At 36.9% G+C, this 24,523-nt stretch overlaps 1 protein-coding gene and 3 non-coding genes across 4 annotated transcripts in view; 3 read left to right on the top strand and 1 right to left on the bottom strand.

Moving 5' to 3' along the window:
- The first annotated feature begins 5,561 nt into the window (after positions 1-5,561).
- On the top strand, positions 5,562-5,633 carry Trnag-ucc (transfer RNA glycine (anticodon UCC)). Its single transcript has one exon. It is a non-coding gene; the product is annotated as a tRNA-Gly (tRNA).
- Positions 5,634-5,745: 112 nt separating this feature from the next.
- Trnag-ucc (transfer RNA glycine (anticodon UCC)) lies at positions 5,746-5,817 on the top strand. Its single transcript has one exon. It is a non-coding gene; the product is annotated as a tRNA-Gly (tRNA).
- Positions 5,818-15,555: 9,738 nt separating this feature from the next.
- On the top strand, positions 15,556-15,627 carry Trnag-ucc (transfer RNA glycine (anticodon UCC)). The gene has a single exon. It is a non-coding gene; the product is annotated as a tRNA-Gly (tRNA).
- Positions 15,628-21,108: 5,481 nt separating this feature from the next.
- LOC106137047 (facilitated trehalose transporter Tret1-like) overlaps positions 21,109-24,523 on the bottom strand; it is an 86,795-nt gene continuing 83,380 nt past the window's right edge. The window contains exon 6 of the mRNA XM_060951833.1: positions 21,109-23,241. Within this exon, the coding sequence (XP_060807816.1) occupies positions 22,207-23,241 (1,035 nt within the window). The 3' untranslated portion in view covers positions 21,109-22,206. The remainder of the gene's footprint in view (positions 23,242-24,523) is intronic.

The raw sequence follows: 24,523 nt of genomic DNA, 5'->3' as shown, positions 1-24,523 counted from the left end.
GCCTTTTTTTCTACGGATATGTGTTACACATGCGGTTACCAAAATACACTGGTTTTAAAGAAGATTTCCCTAGTCGTATTATGTCACAGCTTGGCTTAAACGTTCTTCAAATTTGACGTCATTAATTTGACCCTATTAACAAACCTCGATGTTTCTGTCCTATAAATATTTTGTACTGGAGTTCCGTTATTGCATTCTGGCACTGCGCCAATTACAAGCCGGATTCGGCCCAAAGACAATATTATGAGGTCAGACGGGGCACATGGGCGCGTCTGTTTTAAAAGTTTTTAACTAGCTGCCAGTATTTAGTGAACATAATGTTCCTGAATTTTTTTTTAATTAAATTGAAATTATGCCAGCATTTTATAGATATTTTGAATGATTATTTTTATTATGCCCTGTTGTTTCAGGCACCAATAGAAAAAAAGAATAGGACCACTCCATCTCTTTTCTATGGATGTCGTAAAAGGCGACTAACGGATATGCTTATAAACTTGGGACTCTTCTTTTAGGCGACGGTGCTAGCAACCTGTCACGTTATATGAATTTCAATTCTATCAGTAAGCTAAACATCGTGGCCTATCAGTATTTAAAGACTGCTGGTTCTGTCTACCCTGCAAGGGATATAGACGTGATTATTAATATGTATGATTGGGTATATGTTTGGGTTTTTAAAAAGATTGCACATAACATAACAGTTATCGATAATAGAACCCAATTTTCAAACGTAAGTCCTAATAAAAATATAAAAAAATAAAAAAGATGACACCTTTCGAGACAAGGTAGGCTCTATGCTCGCCTGAATAGTTAAGTTCAGAAAGTTGATCAGTAGATAGATATTTTTAAAAGCTTTTTTGTTTATAAAAACGATGTATAGCCATAAAAAGTTGAAAGTTCAACAACCTACATTAGCATTGTCCCATGCTAGTCATTTAGGGTTATTCTCCGTGCTGTATAATATGAAATTATTTAATTGATTTCAATTTTAAATTTTTTCAAACAAATTGAGTCTCATTTAAGAGATTATTTTGTTTGAAAAAAAGAACAAACTGTTTTAATTTTGGTCTTAAAATATTAAGCAAATTACATCAAAATCGATCCAGCGGTTTCGCAGTCAGACAGATTTTCGCATTTATAATACACACATTATGAAGTATTGACTGATGAAATATAAGATATAGTATATAAACACGTCTATATACAAAGTTTGATCTAGAGCATCTTAAAGCGATGAGCTTACATTAAGAGAATTAGGAATGTGTAGGTATAAAGCAAAAGTATGTCTATATCCCTTGCGGGGTAGACAGAACCAACAGTCCTGAACAGACTGACAGGCCACGTTAAGCTGTTTGGCTTTATGATTGAATTGAGAAATACAAAAAGTAACAGGTTGCTAGCCCATCGCCTAAAATATGAATCCCAAGTTTATACGCCTATCCCTTTATTAGCCTCTTACGATATCCACGGGAAATGAGATGGAGTGGTCCTATTCTTTTTTATATTAGTGCCGGGAACCACACGGCACGAAGAGAGAATTATAATATGTCATAGTCAACTTTAAAAATGTCCAAGCATCAAAATTCACACACATCAGCTTAATGAGCTGCTAGTGTGTTTAATAATATAAACCAATAGAGAGATATGAATGTGGATGAAGCGAAGGAAGTATGCAGAGATCGTGGCAAGTGGGAAGAGGTAGTCTCTGGCTACCCCTCCGGGAAAGAGGCGTGATTTTATGTATGTATGTATAAAACCAACTCGTGGGGTCAAATGGGAATGACCCGCCTCTTCCATTACACCTACAATTTTCTATTGACACATAGTATTGGTTGTCAAATGTCTTAATTAACATGTTATTGCTAATATTTCTACTTAGCAACTAAGAAATGCTTTCAAAATGTCGTGTTTTCCTTCAATTGTTTAAATACTTGGGACAAATTCACATTTAATATATACATACATACATATGGTCACGTCTATATACGTTGCAGGGTAGACAGAGCCAACAGTCTTGCAAAGACTGAACGGCCACGTGTTCAGCTATTTGGCTTAATGATAGAATTGAGATTCAAATAATGACAGGTTGCTAGCCCATCGCCTAAAAAAGAATCTCAAGTTTGTAAGCCAATCCCGTAGTCGCCTTTTACGATAATTCACGATTTACTTTTACGATAATTCCTAATCATGACTGAATCCACCCAAAAAAGTTGTTTGTCAAAGTTTAATTTCATCTTTTTAAGCCTTTGCAAATCCTTTGACCTACTTTTACGGCTTACGAGAAGCCAAGCGGTCACCATTGTGATCCTTCAAAGGATTGTTTCATGGTATTTATAACCGACTCCGAAAGGGATGATTTAATTAAATCACAGAATTATTAAATTCATTAGTGAGTAGCTTTTACCCGCAGATTCGATCGCGTGAATTTAACGCCATTTACAAAAATCGACGAATTTGGCGTTCAAAAGAATGCAGGTTTTTCGCGAATCCCACGGGAAATGTTGTTTTTACCGGGATGAAAAGTAACCTATGTCCTTTCTCAGACTCTAAATTATATATAACGCAAAATTACAAGATTGATTCTGATGAGTATCAAACGAATGTTGAAATGGTGTGCCGTATGGTTCCCGGCACTAATAGAAAAAAGAATAGGACCACTGGATTTTACATGGATGTCGTAAAAGGCGACTAAGGAATAGGCTTATATACCTAGGACTACACTTTTAGGCGATGAGCTAGCAACCTGTCACTAATTTGGATTTCAATTCTAACATTAACCCAAACAGCTGAATGTCTGGCTCTGTCTACCCCGTAGGAGATAAAAACGTGATTTCGTAAAACAAAGCTTCATTAATTATTTACATTCCAAAGTAAACTCTAATGGAATATGAAGTAGGCTTCAATTAAGTTTCTATTGTTCATCATATTTGTGTAAGATATGCTTAATTTGGTGACTGAATTATGTTGTTACCTAATAGAATATTAAAATAATTAATTTCATCTTAATTTTAGTTGTTTATTGTCAAGGCACAAACACCGCCTTGTGCCGTGTGGTTCCTGGCAATTTAGAATAGGACAATTCCATCTCTTATACATATTTAGAAAGATACCGTTTACAGCATTCAAAATACAATTCACATACAAAAAAAAATTTGCAAAAGCGGTACCAAACTGCACTGCAGCATTTATTATTATAAAGCAGACTATTATAAAGTCCTCTATTTTCTCTGTATGTATGTATGCGTTAATCACAGAAACTTGTAGACAGATTTTGTTCCAGTATAAAATGTTGTAAACATGGTTTTCTGAGGAAGGTTTAATATCTATAAATATTACCCGTGCGAAGCCGGGTCGGGTCGCTAGCTGGGTATAAATCTTTCCAGGCACGAATCTATTATTATTCATGTCAGATTGTAATATCGATTGCGAAAGATCTGTTTCATAAATTATTAGATACAATAAGCCCGTGGCCCGTGTGGTTTCCGGCACCAATACAAAAAAGAATATTACCACTCCATCTCTTTCCCGTGGATGTCGTAAAATTCGACTAAGGGATAGGCTTACAAACTTGAGATTCTTTTCTTAGGCGATGGGCTAGCAACCTGCCACTATTTGAATCTCAATTCTATCATTAAGCCAAAATAGCTGAACGTGGCTTATCAGTCTTTTCAAGACTGTTGGCTCTGTCTACCCCGCAAAGGATATAGACGTGATTATATGTATATATGTATGTATTCTGAAAAATTCAATTCAATTTTCATTGTGACAAAGCCATCATGAAATTCCTATATAATTTGGATCTGAATGTTGTCCATTATCCATTTTCCAATCCATTTGGAGAATTAAATCGTGACATGTCAACGCCGTCCATTTCAACGTTAACACGAACTGGATTAAACCGGTTTAATCCAGTTTTGTTCAGTTACAATGGCCTGTTCCCGTTGCGTCCATTCTGATTTGACCCATTATTTTTAAACGACGAGTCGCTATGAAAAAATGTAAAGGAATGTAGTTGAAGTAAAGATATGCTGGGAGGGTGGCAAGTACAGAGATGTTATCTCTGCCTACTCATCTGGGAAAAAAGCGTGATTTTATGTATGTATGTTAGTATGTGCCGTGTGGTTCCCGGCACCAATAAAATATATAAAAAGAATAGGACCACACCATCTCTTTCCCATGGATGTCGTAAAATGCGACTAAGGGATATGCTTATAAACTTGAGATTCTTCTTTTAGGCGATGGGTTAGCAACCTGTTACTATTAGAATCTCAATTCTATCAAGACTTACAGCTGAACGTGGCCTTTAAGTCTTTTAAGACTGCTGGCTCTATTCACCTCGCAAGGGATATAGACGTGACAATATGTATATTTGTATGTACATATGTATGTGATTACAACCTTAAACTGTTAGCCTGCATTATCAACTTTTTTCTTCATCTATATTCAATCCAGCCGCGATCCACATGACACCAAACACGGTGGAATTTATATAAGTAGGGACGAATTAAATATTTTTGTTGTACAGATTCAAAACTATTGGATCCATAGCGAACAAACCTAAAGTAGCCAGTAGGATAGATTACATTACTATTGATTAGATCGATTGATAGATTATCCCTTAAAAGGGTTGTAATGTTAGGTCGGAACACAGGAATCGGGATTTATATACTTAATCCTAAAATAATAGGGTTGGAGCTTAATTACTAGGCATTAATAATGGCTTATTTAAAGAGCGACGGTGGGCGAATCGGTAAGGTTAAATGGGTGATGCGCAGAAAGGCACAGGTTCAAATCCGACAAATGACAATGACTATTTTCAAAGTTATGAATATTAGTTTGAATACTAACCGATGCTCTTACGGTGAGGGAAAACATCGTGAGGTAACCTGCACATTCAGGCAACTGGATGTGTAACCATGGATCCAATATGGGTTTGGTTAACCTGCAAAGGATGCGGAGGTCAGATGAGAGTCGCTTCGTGTAAAATCCTGACTCACCCAAACCAGGATCCATGGTCAAAGGCATACCCCGGGCTCCTTTCCAGAGTGGTGAGGATGCAACCGGGACTAAAGCCAGGAGGAAGAGGATTAATAATGGCTTATTTATAATCTTGTTGTGTATTAGATTGTGCCGTGTGGTTCCCGCCACTTAGGACCACTCCATCGCTTTCTCGTGAAAGTCGTAAAAGGCGACTGAGGTTATGCGCACATTCATCCAGTAGCTTCCATGGTTGTCTATTAGTGAAATAAAATCATAGTGCCAGCCGCTTCTCCTTCCATTCAGATTGTAAACGTTTATCAGGGAAAGGGATAATAAACTTGGGATTCTTCTTTTAAGCGATGTGCTAGCAACCTGTCACTACTTGAATCTCAATTTCATCATTAAACCAGCTGAGCATGTCCTTTCAGTCTTTTCAAGGCTGTTAGCTCTGTCTACCCCGCAAAGGATATAGACGTAACTATGTAATGATGGAATTGAGGTTGAAATAGGAACACCTGTTCAAATAAGTGAATTAAAGTGACAATGTGAAGAAGGTAGTTTAAAAATTTGCCATAACAGCCAAGGCGTTGGTGGTGTAATGGTGAGCATAGTTGCCTTCCAAGCAGTTGATCCGGGTTCGATTCCCGGCCAACGCACGTTTTTAACTAAATGCACTAATTAATTAGCATATTAGTTTCACCAAATCCAAGACTTAATAACAAATACTTAAGCACAATGGGACGGAGAATATTTGAATAATTGTCGTAAGCGTTGGTGGTGTAATGGTGAGCATAGTTGCCTTCCAAGCAGTTGATCCGGGTTCGATTCCCGGCCAACGCACGTTTTTTTTTATCAAATTTACGATTTATTAAGCACATTTCATTATAACTTCTACTAATTTGTGTAATGCTTTGAACTAAGTAAATAGAAATGAAACTTAAAAATTGAAATAATGCCATATGCGGTGGTGGTGTAATGATGAGCATAGTTGCCTTCCAAGTAGTTGATCCGTTTCGATTCCCGGCCAACGCACGTTTTTTAATAGTCTTCTCTAGCAGTGTACATTTTCAATAACCTTTTTGAATATAAATTCCATCATGAAGCCATTGCCACTAGTCATGAAAAGACTGAAAGGCCACGTTCAGCTGTTATGCATAATGATAGAATTGACATTCAAATAGTGACAGGTTGCTAGCCCATCGCTTAAACGAAGAATCACAAGTTTGTGAGCCAATCTCATAGTCGCCTTTTACGATATCCATGGGAAAGAGATGGAGTAGCTCTATTCTTTTTTCTATTGGTCCCACACGGCACAAATACTTAGGGTACGGCAAAAATCTTGATGTAACAAATACAAAAACGTTTAACATACCAAGATTAGCATTTCTGTTTCGGACATGACAAATGGGAATTTCCCGCGGGTTTCCCAACAAAAACTGACCGTTATCATACTTCAGGTAGCCGGGACGCGGGTCATTTATCATTAAAAAAATACGATTTCAAACAGGTACATTTGTAAAAGGATTTTTTTTTAAATACCATTCAGACATAAGGTAATCTTGAGGTGTGATGGCCCCAACACTAATGTATGGGAGTGAAAGTTGATACTTAGTCGCCTTTTACGACATCCATGGGAAACACACGGAGTGGTACTTTTTTAATATTGACACCTATAAATATGCCAAGTTTAAAACACAGAGCAATGAAGATATGTACCTATATACGGCCTGCGTTGCTCTGTGTAACCCTATAAATTTACCCACTCCGGATAAAGTTGAGCAACACAATTTGCACCAGATGTGATCAAAAGCCCACCTGAGCTTTCAATATTGAGCTTTAGACATTGGACATCTTTATTTGAAACTAGACTGTCGTCTATAGAATCTTGGAGCTGGGTGATCGTGGATATTTCAAGATATAATTCATTAATGTGCCGTGTGATTCCCGGCACCGGTACAAAAAAAGAATAGGACCACTCCATCTCTTTCCCATGGATGTCGTAAACGGCGACTAAGGGATAGGCTTACTAACTTGGGATTCTATTTTAGGCGATGAGCTGGTCTGTCCTGTCACTATTTGAATCTCAATTCTATCATTAAGCCAAATAGCTGAACGTGGCATATCAGTCTTTTCAAGACTGTTGGCTCTGTCTACCCTACAAGGGAAAAGACGTGACCATATGTATGTGTATGTATTCATACATCACGTCCTTATGCCTTACGGGGTAGGCAGAGACAACAGCTGTGTAGATTCCTCACTTAAATAAAAATACATTCATCATATCACTATGTCACGATAAAACTGAAAGGCCGCGTTCAGGTACTGGCTACGTCCTTATTCCTTGCGGTGTAGACGAGCCAAAAGTCGCGAAAAGGCTGAAAGACTAAAATGTAACGGTTAATCAAAGTTTTAAAATGAATGGACATTCTCTGCCAATGAAACCTTTATATCAAACTATAATTGATTATAAGTAATAGGTAAAGTCAAAATTCGCCCGAATTTCATGAAATTTCGAGCTCAATCATTCGATTGTCAGTGTAATCGATTGACCAATTGCCATCGAATCAATTAGTCGACGAGTATTCTGTGGAAATTTGATGAAATACGAGTAGGAAGATACTAGGTTCGTCATATGGGTCCGCTTACGTATTTTTATATCACATAAAGAGTAGGTACCCGAAACCGACGAGCTTGCATGAAGAGAGTTATGAATGTGTATGAAGCGAAATATGTTTGTTTGTTTGTACTATCTTTATTGCATAGAAATTTACACAGTTACATGAAAATAGTAAGTACCTACATAGTTATAAAGAAACAAATCACTTGCAATGGCGGACTTATCCCATGAAGGGATCTATTCCAGTCAACCGGCAAATGTAAAAATTAATATTTATGTATGGATCGCGCGATGGAGCACGTGGAAAGATGTATTCTCTGCCTACCCCTCTGGGAAAGAGGCGTGATTTTATGTATGTATATATTTGTGCCTACATAGCGGATCTCAAGAAAAAATAATCAGAGGTCTTTTGGATAGAAAATTCGGTAAGGTAATGAATGGTCAGCGTTGCCGAAATATCGATAACTAGCTGACCCGGCGAACTTTGTTCCGCCTTAATGGCAATAAATAATCAGATTGTGTTTTTTTTTTATTGGAAAAAATACAAAATAAATTAAATAACTACATCATCATCGTTATTATTTCTGTATTTTAGTACATAGATTGCTCTTCACTTAAGTACCTTGTGATACACGACATTTTTTGTTTTATTATCAGGCGCAAAAACAAACAACGCAGATGGTCTTCCGACCCGTGAACATGCCACGTATAATTGACCATGGGAAAAACATGAATGTTCTAGATTTAAACCACAAACTTTTAAGGATTGGCCTTGTGATTTGTTAATTGTCATGGCAAATGCAAGACGTATTGGAAATTGAAGTCTTTTAAATTCAAACGGCATATCGGTTGGGATCATCGGGATCCTCGGAATGAAAACTTCCTCACCTTTGAATTTTCCTATCATTATCGTAGCGTAAATTACATTGTTCATCAATTTACTAACCACCAAACGCGTACCGTTGCACAGTTTTGGTTGGTTTATGTTTCGAAGCATGATTACTACGGAGCCAACCTTTAGGCGTAAATTGTGCGGTGGTAAGCCAGGCACGTCCAAAGAGTTTAGAAATTCAATTGGATAGTTGGTGGCTTCATCTTCATTTGTGACGCAGTCAATAGATTTGAATGAATGCATTGTTCCAATGATCTTATTTTGAATTATGAAGTTCAGGTCATCTACATCTTTATTCATAGCCGCTAAAATTGCTCGCTCACTCAACCATTCATTATTTTTGTGGTTAGAAATAATATTTGGAAATACATTGTTGATAAGTTCGTCTTTTGATGAGACAAAATTACAGAAATTATTTGGAAATGATATTAATCCGCTCGATTCATCGATAGGTACTTGACCATTACCGATAGTCAGCAATTGCTCCGAGAAATCTTCAGCAGATGTATCATTAAGCAATGTAACTCTCATGTTTGTTGTCAGCTGCAGTTTCTTCACATAGCGCCATAGATTTGACGATTTGAGGCAAGCGTTTATTTCATCGGCAGCCGTCTTCTGGAATCTTGGAATTACTGGCAGTATTTGGCGGAAATCGCCAGACAGTAAAATCATTGCTCCTCCAAAACATCTCGAGTCATTGCGTAAATCTTTTAATGTTCGGTTAAGTGCTTCTAATGCACGTTTATGCGCCATTGTGCATTCGTCCCAGATGATGATTTTCGATGCCGCTAAAACTTTGGCCATTGCTGAGTGTTTTGCAATATTACACGTTGGTTCTTCAATAGTTTGAAGATTTAACGGTAATTTAAATGCTGAATGAGCCGTACGGCATCCTTCTAACAATGTAGCTGCTATTCCAGAAGAAGCAACTGCAACGTCAACACTGGCAATTTCACTTTACCATTAAGGCAGCATAATCCAGGCGTTTCTCCGGAAAACTTTAATGCACCACAATACTCGCAAACAACGTCCATTTGCCCAATGCAAAGGCTAGGATGCAAGCTGTAATCATTGCTGCAATCGTATCGAAACGCTGCTCGATTCAAATCAGCGAAATATCTTGTTCTGCGTCGCAAATTATCTATTTGTTGCCTTCTGTTGTTCGCTCGACGATTTTGCATTGCCAACCGAGCTGTTTCACGGGCTGCTTCACTTTGCTCTCGTGATTGAGAAGCACGAAGTCGAGCCATACCATCGCGGCGCTGTTCACGTGCAATTTCTTGTTCTTCTTCAGTCCTTTCATTTGCAGTATTTTGTATAAGTCTTGCATTACGGCTTTGTCGAGAAAGATTCGATCGTCTTGGTCGCGGCATTATTAATTAAACTTCACTTCAATTACGGCTTTGTCGGGAAAGATTCGATCGTCTTGGTCGCGGCATTTCATTTTACGTCAATTACATAGCTGTCATTTGCGTTTTGTTATTCCAAGTCTGATTCTTTTTTGTACATAGCACGTTTTATAGTGACTGACGTTTCATGTCAAGTCCCACGGGAACGCTGTCGAACGGGATAAAAAGTATCCTATGTCCGTCTCCTGGCTCTAAGCTACCTCCCTACCATTTTTCAGCCAAATCTGTTCTGCCGTTCTTGAGTTATAAGTAGTGTAACTAACACGACTTTCTTTTATATATATAGATTTCAGTATCGATAGTGCGGCAATAACTATTGATAGTTATCGCAATAGTCACCAACGAAAGTATCGGTGCTATTGATAGCATTGATCGATATCGATTTTATCGATAGTACTTTCGATATTTTTCTTCAACACTATCGATAGCCTATCGATAGTGGACTATTAATTAGTAACACTAGGAATGGTGCATTGCATAGCAACAGTCTAATTCCTCCTGGCTTTAGCATACAATACATGCATACATATGGTCACGTCTATATCCCTTGCGGGGTAGACAGAGCCAAAAGTTTTGAAAATACTGAATGGCCACGTTCAGCTATTTGGCTTAATGATAGTATTGAAATAGATAGCTTAACCATAAATTTATTAAAATTTGCAAATAAAATTTAGTATCGAAAAAAAACTATATTAAATCATGATCATACATTAGTGAACTTGAAATTCTTCTTTTGGGCGATGGGCCAGCAACCTGTCACTATTTGAATCTCAATTCTATCACTAAGCCGAACTGCTGAACGTGGCCTATCAGTCTTTTCAAGACTGTTGATTCTGTCTACCCCGTAACGGATATAGTACGTGATTATATGTATGTGTTAAACATCCAGCCATCCGCCTAATTGTTCCTCACAATGTTTTTCGTCAAGTAAGATCATTTATTTAGAATTCAAACAATGTTTTACACAGAAAAGAGTCATCATTAACAAATAATGTCTCAATTAGTCAGTTAAAACATGATCGGTATGACTTTCAATCACAATTACGAAGAAAGTGAAAATAATGTGCGTGACTGCCATCAATTATACAAGAAAATTATAATCATCTCGTCACTTGTCCATTTGTCGGAAAGGATTTATTGTTTTTTTCCCCCGCCTTCAAAATTAAATAGCTAGAATTACATCCATACATGCATATATAAATGACGCCTCTTTCCAGGAGGGGTACGCAGAGACCACATTTTTCCACTTGCCACGATCCCTGCACACTTCTTTCGCTTCATCCACATTCGTAATTCTCTTCTTGCAAACTGAAGAAGAGCATTCTGAACCTGGAAAGATTGGTCCAAAAAAGTAGACCGGAACTGAGGAGTACGCAGAGTCAGGTTGTCTGAAGAGCGAAGAGAACAAGAATAGGCGGAACAGAGAAACGGGAATTTATTATCTTTTAATAAAATAAAATAGATACATACATACATACATACATATGGTCACGTCTTTATCCCTTGCGGGGTAGACAGAGCCAACAGTCTTGAAAAGACTGAATGGCCACGTTCAGCTATTTGGCTTAACGATAGAATTGAGATTCAAATAGTGACAGGTTGCTAGCCTATCGCCTAAAAAAAAATCCCAAGTTTGTAAACCTATCCCTTAGTCGCCTTTTACGACATCCATGGGAAAGAGATGGAGTGGACCAATTCTTTTTTTGTATTCGCGCCGGGAACCACACGGCACTGCTGGGAACCACACGGCAAAATAGATACTAAACAAAAAAGTTCGTGTCATAATAAAAAGCGATAGTTTTACGCGCGATAATAACAGCGTCGCGCGTTCCTTGTTACGAAGCTTGGTGTAACTTCATATCTCACAGTATTGCGGTGGTATACATTTTTATCTCGTCCACTGTACCACGATATCGGACATAAAACATCATTATTGACGTTGTAAGGTTAGATAAGGGTTAGGGATAGTAGGGTTCCGTGGCAAGATAACGTAAGCGGGGAGAAAGAACAGTATTGTAGAATAGTTACTGTTATAGTTTTGTTCGCGAATCAGTGAACAGAGATACTAAAATGTTCATACATACATAATCACGTCTTTTTACCATTGCGGGGTAGACAGAGCTAACAGTTTTGAAAACACTGAAAGTCTATCAGTGTTCAGCTGATGGAATTGAGATGCAAATAGTTAATAGGTTGCTAGCACATCGCCCATAAGAGCAACCCCTAGTTTATTACCCATAGTCGCCCTTTACGACATCCATGGGAAATATATAAGGTCGTCTTATTCTAAAGTGCCAGGAATCACACGGCATATTAGAATAAGACCACAAAACAAACGTGAAAGTATGTTTGTTTGTTTGTCTGTTTTCATGATAAAACCACTGTACCTATCTCTATAAAATGTTGCGTATACAAAGCGTGGAAATACGGAGAATAAACGAAAGCTATTATAAAATGTTTATTTTTAGTAAAAAAAAAATATATATTAAGACAGACAAACATATCAAATTTTGTTCCTTATAGGGTAGGCAGAGCCAGTAAAATGTCAGACGGGTGATACATGCCTATCCAGATCTAAGTACGAGTAGAAAGAATTGGTCATCGGAGAATTTTCAATTTGAATACATACATACATACATACAATCACGTCTATATCCCTTGCGGGGTAGACAGAGCCAACAGTCTTGTAAAGACTAATAGGCCACGTTCAGCTGTTTGGCTTTAAGATAGAATTGAGATTCAAATAGTGACAGGTTGCTAGCCCATCGCCTAAAAGAAGAATCCCAAGTTTATAAGCCTACCCCTTACTCGCCTTTTACGACATCCATGGGAAAGAGATGGAGTGGTCCTATTCTTTTTTCTATTCGTGCCGGGAACCACACGGCAAAATATCAGTATAGTCTATTAACACACCCCTGTATATTATTTTAATGTTGGCACACCTTACAATTCTCAGCTGATTTTATAAAAGTGGTAGGTAAGTGAAATTAAGAGTAAGAAAAAGTTAAAAAAAAACTGCTCTGTGTCATGATAAGTGATAACGTCCACAGATAAATCTATAACTTTTCTTTGCACAAAATATTTTTTTATTATTAATAAGTAAGTTAAATTATTGTTACACAATCAATTACTTACTTGAATTACGGTCATCATCCACAAGGCATCCTGAATTGACAGCGATTTAACACTAACTAAAATTTTCACAAAAGAACTGGCTGGAAAAAAGAAATAATGTGACAAAAAAGGTTTCATGAATGGAACATTGGGAAGGAAACGTTTAGCGAAAAGAATTTTCGGTCCAATGTCATACGAAAACAGTAGCGGATCCGCATTGCGTTCAAAAAATTTCGAATTTGGAATGTTTTAATCGTCTGTTTTGAAACAATTAACTGTTTTCGTTGACATTGGAATGAATGTTATTTGTCGGTTTGAATTTGGAATTGATTCGGTTTGCCTTGATTGGTGATTATTTTTATTTTGGAGCGTCGCGGGCGCCCTCTCGCGTCTGTCTAGCGGCGGTTTGCCGCGGCGACTGGCCTCAACCACCCCTTATAGGGGGTTGGGTCCTATAGGTACTTACTTATATGTTTACATCTTAAATGGGGTGCACAGGGAGTAATGCGGCTCTAGGGGCACTTCGTTGTCGCGAACGGGTCTGAAACTAACTAATACGTGTTACAAATACAGATAATACAGTCATTTTGTGGGTTAGCGGGTTACATATGTGAATAGGGGAAAATATGTTTCGAAGTTCATGATTGTTTAATGGTAAGTTGAACGTGGCCTTTCAGTCTTTTCAAGGCCGTTGGCTCTGTCTACCTCGCAAGGGATATAGACGTGATGATATCTATGTGTGTATTTGAAACTATCTGAATCTCGATTCTATCATTGAGCCGTCTAGCTGAACGTGGACTTTCAATTCTTTCTCTGGGACTGCTGGCTCTGTCTACCCCGTAAGGGAAAACGAGATATACATATTTAGGCAAATGTCAGTATATGTAACCATGGTCAAATATGGGTTCGGTTCCCTGTAAACATTGCAGAGGTCAGAGAGTCAGATAGTGACCTTGTGTAAAAACCAGAGGTTCAAACGTTAACTGGGTCAAACTAAAAGAATTATTATGTGTGTGAATTTTTTACCTTCGAATTTTATTAATTTGATTGTTTAAGCTGATAATGGTAACCTGTCATTATTTGACTCTCAATTTCACCGTTAAGCTAAACGTGACCTTCCAGTCTTTTCTAGACTTGTCTCTGTCCAACCCGTAAGAGAAAAAGACGTGATTATATGTATGTTAGAATATTTCCAAAACAGCTGATCTTCCGAATGAAGTCTAAAGGGTCAAAGAGATACTTAACTCGCGACTTTCAAAGAGCATTCCTATCTGTGAACTATGGAATTACTCGTACAAGTCAATATCAGATTAAACTCGACTCCAAACAGATTAATTTGGACATCAAGTTCAGTAGACGACTAATGTATAGACTTATAAACTTGGGATCTTGAAATGCAAATAGTGACAGGTTGCTAGCCCATCGCCTAAAAGAAGAATCAGAAGAAAAGAACTTAGTCGCCTAGTACGACATCCACGGGAAAGAGATGGAGTGGTCCTATTCTTTTTTTTTAATTGGTGCCGGGAACCACACGGCACTTCTACACACTACCCTACGGCACGGTGGAATAAATGGGTGTCTCTTGAATAAGCATGTAACATCTTCGTTATGATGAATGATGATGATGAGATGGAAGACGAATGCCTGATCCAATTCTTCCTCCTGGCTTTAGTCCCGGTTGCATCCTCACCATTCCGGAGAGGAGCCTGGGGTATGCCTACAAAAACGATTTCTGTGCCGTGTGGTTCCCGGCACCAATACAAAAAAAGAATAGGACCACTCCGTCTCTTCCCGATGGATGTCGTAAAAGGCGACTAAGGGATAGGCTTACAAACTTGTGATTATTTTTTAGGCGATGGGCTAGCAACCTGTCACTATTTGAATCTCAATTCTATCATTTAGCCAAATAGCTGAACGTGGCCATTCAGTCTTTTCAAGACTGTTAACTCTGTCTTCCCCGCAAGGGATATAGACGTGACCATATGTGTGTATGTATGTAAGAATTCTAAGTTAATACATTTAGTCGCCATTTACAACATCCAGGCATACATGGAGTGGTCACAAAAATGTAAATACTACATACATATATTATTCATTTCATTATACTTAAATCCGACCGCAAAACAACGACATAGTAACTTCACGAATACAAACAACTGTTTCAATAATAGGATTATTTAACTCTACATTAAGTTTTTGTATCGGATTTCCCACTTTTATATACACATACTTATACAATAATATATCACGTCTTAATCTTTTACGGGGTAGGCAGAGCCAGTCGAAATAAAAGACGGCCACGATCAGTTTGATGTCTAAGTGATGGAATTAAGATTAAGATGGTGACAGGTTGGTATTATGTCGTCTAAAATATGCCAAGTTTTAATGCTTTTCCCTTAATTGACTTTTACAATTTGTGTGGGAAGTACACAAAGTGATGGCTTCGTTGCTTGATCAACATTGAAGCAAGTATAAAGTCTATAATTCTGTAAATACCTATAACTAATCGTAGTAACAGAACGGTAAATATTAAAAGCAGATCACATGCGTTGGTGGTGTAATGGTGAGCATAGTTGCCTTCCAAGCAGTTGATCCGGGTTCGATTCCCGGCCAACGCACGTTTTATTTTTATATTAATGTACTTAAATTTTTATGACACATTGTATCAGCTTTCCTCGGAATTTTTTAACCACAATTAAATAGGTCACTTTATCTGTGTCTACCCAAAAATCCCGTCTATGAAAGAACCTACATGCCAAATATAATATGAGAAGTCAGACAGAAGTCGCTTCGTGTAAACCTGAGAGGTTAATGCGAGTGGCGTGTTGGTCCCAACATTAATGTATGGTATTGAAAGTTGAGTGTGGCAAAAAAAGCACGAAAGCAGAATTAATGCGGTGGAAATGAGAGCGTTAATGAGTATGATCGGTATGAATTTGTGTGACCGGATAAGGAACAGCGTGATAAGGGAATGTTGTGATGTAAAAGAAGATGTAGTTACAGGAATAGAAAAGGGTAAGTTAAGATGGTTCGGTCATGTGGAGAGGATGAATGAAAGCAGGTTGACTAAGCAAATATACAAGGAAAGTGTGGAGGGAAAGGTCGGAGTGGGAAGACCTAGACGAATGTATCTTGATCGAAATAAGGATATACTGACAAAGGGTCAGGTCAAGATTACCCGAAAACGCTGAGCTTGCAAGAGAGAGAGAGATGATATGTGAATGAAGCGAAAGACGTATGCAGAGATCGTGACAAGTGGACAGATGTAGTTTCATACGAAAAAAAGAAAACAATTTTTTCTCAGTATTTTACAGACATGGATACAAGCTCAATTAATTCAAGGCTTCATTAATTTTTGGCGGGAGCGATGATTCGGCTCGACCGCCACCAAAGGGAAGATCTTCCGCCAGGCTAGGTGTTATGCCTGGGGAACCGCGGCTCCAACGATGTTGTGTCGGAGGTTGTATATAAAGCTCCAATCCGTGAAATCTCTGAAATCGCGATTTAGTTTCTTCTCTGTTATTGGTTGAGCGCGTCAATTTCTTCGCGATGATTGATAGTAGCTGTTTGATTTGATGTTGTAACGAGTGGCGTAGAGATGTCGCCACAAATTTTAGTTAAATCTTCAGTCTTACTCCAACCAAAGATAATACAATGTTATACTGTTATCAAATAGTTTTAAAGTTGTCACAACTTTCTATAGGCCAGCTCCTCTGTTGATACACTTGTCTCTTTCTAGCACGTTGTTTTCGCATAAGTCCGTTTCAAAACACATTCAGTTAACTATCGATTGACTGGAAAGAATTCTCATGGTATGCAGTCTTCGAACTTATCTTGGGATGTACATACATACATATGGTCACGTCTATATCCCTTGCGGGGTAGACAGACCCAACAGTCTTGAAAAGACTGAATGGCCACGTTCAGTTATTTGGCTTAATGATAGAATTGAGATTCAAATAGTGAACTTTCCCATAAAATGCCGCGTGGTTCCCGACACCAATACAAAAAAGAATAGGACCACTCCATCTCTTTCCCATGGATTTCGTAAAAGACGACTAAGGATACTTCCAGGCTTGGGATTCTTTTTTAGGTGATGGGCTAGCAACCTATCACTAGTTAAATCTCAATTCTATCATCAAGCCATACAACTGTACGTGGCCTTTCAGTCTTTTCAAAACTGTTGGCCCTGTCTACCCCACAAGGAATACAGACGTGACCATATGTATGTATGCATAAAATATTTATCTTCGGACGTATTTTAAGACAAGCAATACAGCGTACAATGCTTTTTCCCGGGGGCATGAACTGCACTGCACTCGTTAGCGGCAAAATGTAGCGTTCCATTGATTTGAATTTTTTTTTAATTTGTTTGATGAAGCATTGATATTTGTTTTTAATATCGCTTGCAGGTTGCATAGAATATTATTGTTGTTTTTTTTTGTTTTCCATATTTGAATCTAAATTTGCTTTATTGCTGTGGTGCTTTTTTTTATTAATATGTATTTAAACTTCGAATAATCTCGAGAGTTTTAGTAATCTGTCGACATTATATATTTTGCAATTAATTTATTGATTATTATCCGTCCACAACTATCCGAGATTAGCGCATACATTAGACACATAGAGAAAATAGAGTGACTTTATAATATTATGTAGTCATTTTATCATCAATTTCTTTTCCCGACCAGAACCGATCTCAAGTACACGGTAATCAATTTGTAATTCAAGACTCAAGTGGCCCTTGTACCAAATCAGTTTCTTGTCTCAAGTGCGTTTCAATTTCCTTTGAAATTTTATTCTTGTACTAATTGATTTTAACGTCTGATTGATTTATTAGAATTGTTAATTGATTTGTACGCATTGAATATTAAAACAGATTAAGATACCAACTGATATTAAAAATGCGAAAGTAAGTTAATTCGTTTGTTACCTTTTCATCTGCTTGAAATATTCCGTATACTTCACTTCTTCTCCAGACTCTTAAATATTACTACATATAGTTATAATTAAGAGTCTGGAGAAGTTCAAAGGGTAACTTTATTCCCGTTAAAAAATATTTCCGTGGGATTTGCGAAAAACCAGAATTGTTTTGTAGGTGGCGCTAAATGTGGCGCTTTTTATGGATGAAAACGCCATCTTTAAAAAGCGACTCAAGCGGCTGAAGCTGTGGGCAAAAGCTAGCTGAAAATAAAGATGGAGACATCAACGCAATCATTATGTCACTATTTCTGAATCTCAATTTTATGAATACAGTCTCAATTTTATGAATACAGTCGCCTATCGGTCTTTTCGAAACTGCTTGCTCTGTCTTTGCCGTAAAGGATTAAGACGTGATATATGTTTGTTTGTATCACTTGGGAACGTTAAAGTGGGAAGGCCTAGACAAACGTACCTTGATGATCAAGGTACGGAGAGGTTATGGTAAAAGGTCAAGAGTACCCGAAACCGACGAGCTTGCATGAAGAGAGGCATGAATATGGATGAAGCGAAAGAATTACGCAGAGATCGTGGCAAGTGAAAGATGTAGTCTCTTCCTACCACTCCGGGAAAGAAGTTGGTGCAGGTGTATGTAAAAGCAATAATATTACAAAGAATAATTGCCTATTAATTGTATCAGGCGTTATGCAAACGAGGTATAGGTAGGTTTTCAAAAGTTTAATTTCTTAAATTTTAATTCGTTATCTATACTAATATTATAAAGCTGAAGAGTTTGTTTGTTTAACGCACTAATCTCAGGAACTACTGGTTCGAATTGAAAAATTCTTTTTGCGTTGGCATTTATCGAGGAAGGCTTAAGTAACATCACGCTGCAACTATAAGGAGCAAAGAAATAATGGAAAATGTGAAAAAAACGGGGAAAACTATTTATCCTAGAGAGCTTTTATAATGCCCAAAATATCTATTCTACACGGACGAAGTCGTGGGCACAGCTGGTAGATAATAATGTCCATATCACTATGTATGGAGTGCTAAGTAGATTACAATAAAGTAAAGATTTAGATACAATCTGCTTATAGTTACGAGTATCTGATGAAAATAATAAAAATAAGTACCGACAAGTACATTCTAGAAAAATAATTATACAAGCAAACAAAATATAATAATAAATTGTGCTGTGTGGTTCCCGGAAAAAATACAAAAAAGAATAGGACCACTCCATCTCTTTCCCATGGATGTCGTAAAAGGCGACTAAGGGATAGGCTTACAAAATTGCGATCCTTTTTTTTTAGTCGATGGGCTAGCAACCTGTCACTATTTGGATCTCAATGCCATCATTAAGCCGAGCAGCTGAATGTGGCCATTCAGTCTTTTCGGGACTATTGGCTCATGTATGTATGCAAAATATAATTAACTATAGTCTTTTGTACAAACACACATTTTTTCTTAAATTATTCTTCTTCCTCCTGAGTTTAGTCCCAGTTGCATCCTCACCACTCTGGAGAGGAGCCCGGGGTATGCCTTTGATCATGGATCCTGGATTGGGTGAGTCAGGTTTTTACACGAAGCGACTCTCATCTGAACTCCGCAAACTTTGCAGGGGAACCTAAACCGTATTGGATCGATCATGAATGATTACACATCCAGTTGCCTGAATGTGCAGGTTTCCTCACGATGTTTTCCATCACCGTAAAAGCATCGGTTAGTATTACTAATATACATAACTATGAAAATAGTCATGACCGAGGTGGGATTCGAACCAGTGCCTTTTTGCGCCACATGCACTTTTATCTGGCATCTTAACGATTTGACCAACGGCGCTCTATTTTTTTTTAAAGGTACATTATCCATACAGTTGAACGTAGGACGTCCTGGTAAGGGGGTCAGGTCATAAGTACTCGAAACCGCCGAGCTTGCATGAAGAGAGTTATGAATGTGGATGAAGCGGAGGAAGTATGCAGAGGTCGTGGCAAGTGGAAAGAGGTAGTCTCAGCCTAGCCCTTCGGGAAAGAGGCGTGATTTTATGTATGTATGTTGAACGTAGGCTTTCAGTCTTTTTAAGACTGTTGGCTGTGTCTACTTCGTAGGGTGCAAGATTGTATTTTAAAATAAACATCTTCCTCGCATTATCTGCTATTTATGTATCTTTTTAATAAAAATAAATGAGAACGAAGTAGCATGCAAAAGTAAGTCTTAACTACTTATAACATTTTCAATTTATTTTATCTGTTTATCTTTATATCTTTTAAATAAATTGTTATGATTTGAATTACATATTTTTATCAAAAAATACACGTCATAATCCATCTATTTAAAATTATACTAAATAAGATCATATAAAGTTGATTATTATCAATATTAAAATTTCCTTTAAGTAGTATTTCATTTTTTTGTTATTTTTAAATCAAACTTCTTGTATCCTTCTTACTTATACGTTATCTGACTTATATTAAAAATAATGGTGTTTGTTACTCTTTCACGCAAAATCTACTAAACTGAGTTCGATAAAATTTTGTATACGGGTTTACAGTCAACACATAGCCACGTCCATATCCCTCGCCGGGTAGACAGAGCCAACAATCTTGAGAAGGTCACGTTCGGCTGTTAGAATGATAGAATTGTGATTCAAATAGTTACAGGTTGCTAGCCCGTCGCCTCAAAAGAGGAATCCCAAGTTTATAAGCCTATCCCTCAATCGCCTTTTACGACATCCATGGGGAGAGATGGAGTGGTCCTATTCTTTTTTTATATTGATGCCGGGAACTACACACATAACCACTAACCCATGACAATTCTCATTATCAACGTACAAAAGTTCCTATTATTTTCATTACGACATTTCCGCATACCGCAGACACAATGAAAATGCCATAGTAATTATTTGGGCTTTTTGTCTATTGTTGAAAAATTTTCTTTATTCTCATACAATTGGTCATAGGAAGTTGTGCCGTGTGGTATCCGGCACTTATAATAGGCCGCTCCATCTCTTTCCCGTGGATGTCGTAAAAAGTGGCATCTCTCTTTCCCGAACTTGGGGAAAAATGACTGAGGATACAACTGGGCATAATATTAAAAAAAAAAACATGAAAATGGTTCACAGATTTTTTTATTTAACCACTTAAATTCGATATTTAAGTACAAATTATAATATTTTATAATAAAATTATGGCAACACGTTAAAACATTCAACTTCTACATAAATACTAATAAATCATATACAATACTGTTTTACATACATTATTTTTGTAAAACAATTTTATTTAGAGTGTTTTTTTTTATTTCAAGGCATCAATTAGCACCACTAGGTTTGATAAAAAATGTTACAAAACATATTATAATTTATTATCTATAATAATTTGTAATATTTTCACTGGATTATTTTGTAGATTTTATTTAGGACAATATGCCAATATAGACTTTAATAAAACTTTTATTATTTCTCTACCCGTATTTATAATAACTCAAACAATTTTCTTATAATAACTAAAATAAAAATACGTATTTACAGATAATATAATACAAATGTTTTACAAACGTGCAGTCATTTTTGTAGAATTTTATCGCGATTTTGTTAACAGTAAAAATTTCATTTGATAAGGTTTCAAATAAAAAGTTGGAAGTTACTTAAGAAGGCAAAAATAAATTTCACCTTTTTTAAAACACATAATGAATTTTTAAATTCAAAATGAAAAAAAAAATATATATAAGTTCACTGACTTCAGAAAATGATTAAAACTTTTAAAATGACCAAACATCCAAGCGAAATATATTTCCACATTTCAATATTTGTACGTAATCAGTCACAAATGTTTGCGATCTACGCGAATCGATTTCGCAATTTTCAGATCTTCATCAACCCTCCTGATTGTGATGACAGGAACTAGGATAAGGCACTTAATTATGAAGCCACTGATTTCACAGCACCAAGAAAATACAACAATTACGCAAACGTTATTCTAAACGAAATAACAATTAGTTTTGTCAGCTTAAAACATAATCCATTTAACTTACACAAAACTTAAACTTTTATAGCGCAAATGCTTAAAGTTTCCAAAAATAATAACAAGTGTGGCTCATGAAACTAAAGGAACTAATTCTAGATACAAATGCAAATTTGCACAAAACAGACTAGAAGATGACTACATCACTCCAAAAGGAATCCGTCATCTGCATCCTGATATGAGATAATAATCTCGTAATGATCACTTCAACAGTGTAATACTGCATAAGATAAAACCTAAAGTAACAATTCAAAATTATCGGTTAATACATAACGATTCAACGTATTTCGGATCCATTTCGTCAATCTCCCGACCTTTAGTTTCAGGGACGAACAGAACCACAAATAATAGACATAGCACCGATATCCCAGCGTACATCCAAAAGAGACCATGTAAGCCTATGTAATAAATAAAATCAGGCACAGTTTTTACGTTAACAAAACCGCATAGATGGCTAAAACTTGTAGCTAACGCACTACCTGTACTTCTATACTCTAAAGGAAATAATTCTCCAATTAACAAAGATGATATAGGACCTATACCTAATGAAAACGCTATAGTAAAGGCTAGAGCACAAACTAAAGGAATCCAATCATACGAGCCAGAATCGGCGCTCATAGTTAAATCAGTCGAATTTCTGATAACATCTTCGTAATAAGCGTAAGATCCAAAACCAGCTAAAGCGATAGACATCATAAAGCCGCTGATGAGTAAAAGAGGAAGTCTACCAATGTTATCGATAAGCATTCCTGACAAACATGATGCTAGGAGCTGGACAACACTAGTAGCTATAGCTCCGCCATGGGCACTCATACTCCTGAAAGTCTTCCTAAACATAGGAACAGCGTAGAAACTAAAGACTTGAGAACCGGTAAATTTCTGAAAGAACATCAATCCACAAGTAATCAGAACTGGTCTAATCATACGTTTTGACGCAAGAACTTTCAATCTACTAGAGTGGTCTTCATTATATTGTTTGCTGGCGTATATATTTGTGCGGATTGTAGCCAGTTCTTGGCCGATGTCTGCATCTGGTCCTCTGAGCCATTGTAGAGATTTTTCGGCTTCTTGTTCTTTACCTCGAAGAAGGAGGAAGGAAGGAGTCTCAGGTACGAAGAGCAAGGCGAAGAATAGTAATACTGGAGCGGCTGCTACGACCAGGGCGAGTTGGGACCAGTCGAGGTAAGTCCCGATGGTGAAGGAAATCAGGATTCCGATGTGACTGAGTATCTTCAGGACTGAACTTAGAAACCCTCTGATTTCCGGGACGGCTATTTCTGTGACGTATACCTGGGGACAAAGGAGAGTGAAACATTAGTATGACAGTAGATTCTGGATTCCAAAGTACTCAAAGTGATAATGAAAATTAAAATATTAAACTTGGGATTCTTGTATAAGGCAATGGGCTAGCAACTTGTATGGCTCTTCAATTGGGATCAATATGTATAATATGTAATGTGTATAATTTTTTTTTATTATAATTTCCTATTCTTCTTGTAAATTGTGTTTTTTTATTTAATGTAAATTTATTGGATGTTGTTTCTGGTGATTCAGTAAAATGAGTTATAAACAGTCTTAAAAATTTGTTAAACGTATAAGTTCTACCCATATTTAGCATGATAAAAGTAATTCCAATGTGGCATTCAATGTCTAAGACAATTATCATAAAATTTCATAGTCTGTTAGCTGCGCATCGGACAAAAGGCATGTTGACGAATGTTGAAAAACACAAGCATTGTAAACAATTATGTGGAAAAGGAATATCTTTACGTGATAAAAATAGACCACAAAATTTCTTATTAGCATCAAAACAAATGAGTTACGTAAACTTTATTATCCCGGCACCAATGAAAAAAAAAATTGGATAACTCTTTCACGTCGGATGTCGTAAAAGGCGACTACTTATAAACTTGGGACTCTTCTTTTAGGCGATGGGCTAGCAACCTATCAGTCCTATCACTATTTGAATCTCAATTTCATCATTAAGCTTTCAGGACTTTGAGAAGTTAGCTCTGTCTACCCCGCAAGGTATATAGACGTAATTACATGAATGTATGTAGGTTTGAATTATAATGTTTGTTGTAGAATTGAATTGAAATACACAATATTTATGCATTTAGGCAACTGTTTAGCGCAACTTAAGATAATTCAAAGATACCACTTAGAACTTGATAGCGGCATATATTAGGCAATATTCCAGTCGACAATTAATTAAAATCACAAACATTGCCGTGTCTAATAGATAATCACACTGTGTAAACAGGTTATAAAATCTATCTAGTAAAATTTATAAACTGAACATTTGCGATTTGTAGTAATGGTAATCGAGAAAATCAGAATATCTATATTGTACACGATTTAGATTTAAGAGATCTATATTTGTAAATAACACGTACGGTGAAAATGCTGCAGTGTAGTTTGTTCCGCCGCTTCTTCTACACGTGCGCTTTGGAAGCGGTAGCAGTTATAATTAGATTTAAGTGATGTGACGTCAATAAGTGATACCTTGTATCCAATTTTGAAAATAAATCTATTCTGTTCTTAATAAATCTATTTTGGATACCCGATCATA

Source organism: Amyelois transitella, chromosome 26 (genome assembly GCF_032362555.1).
Source record: "Amyelois transitella isolate CPQ chromosome 26, ilAmyTran1.1, whole genome shotgun sequence".
Taxonomy (NCBI): Eukaryota; Metazoa; Arthropoda; class Insecta; order Lepidoptera; family Pyralidae; genus Amyelois; species Amyelois transitella.
The sequence above is the reverse complement of the archived record's forward strand: the minus strand, read 5'-3'. Positions and strand labels throughout refer to the sequence as shown.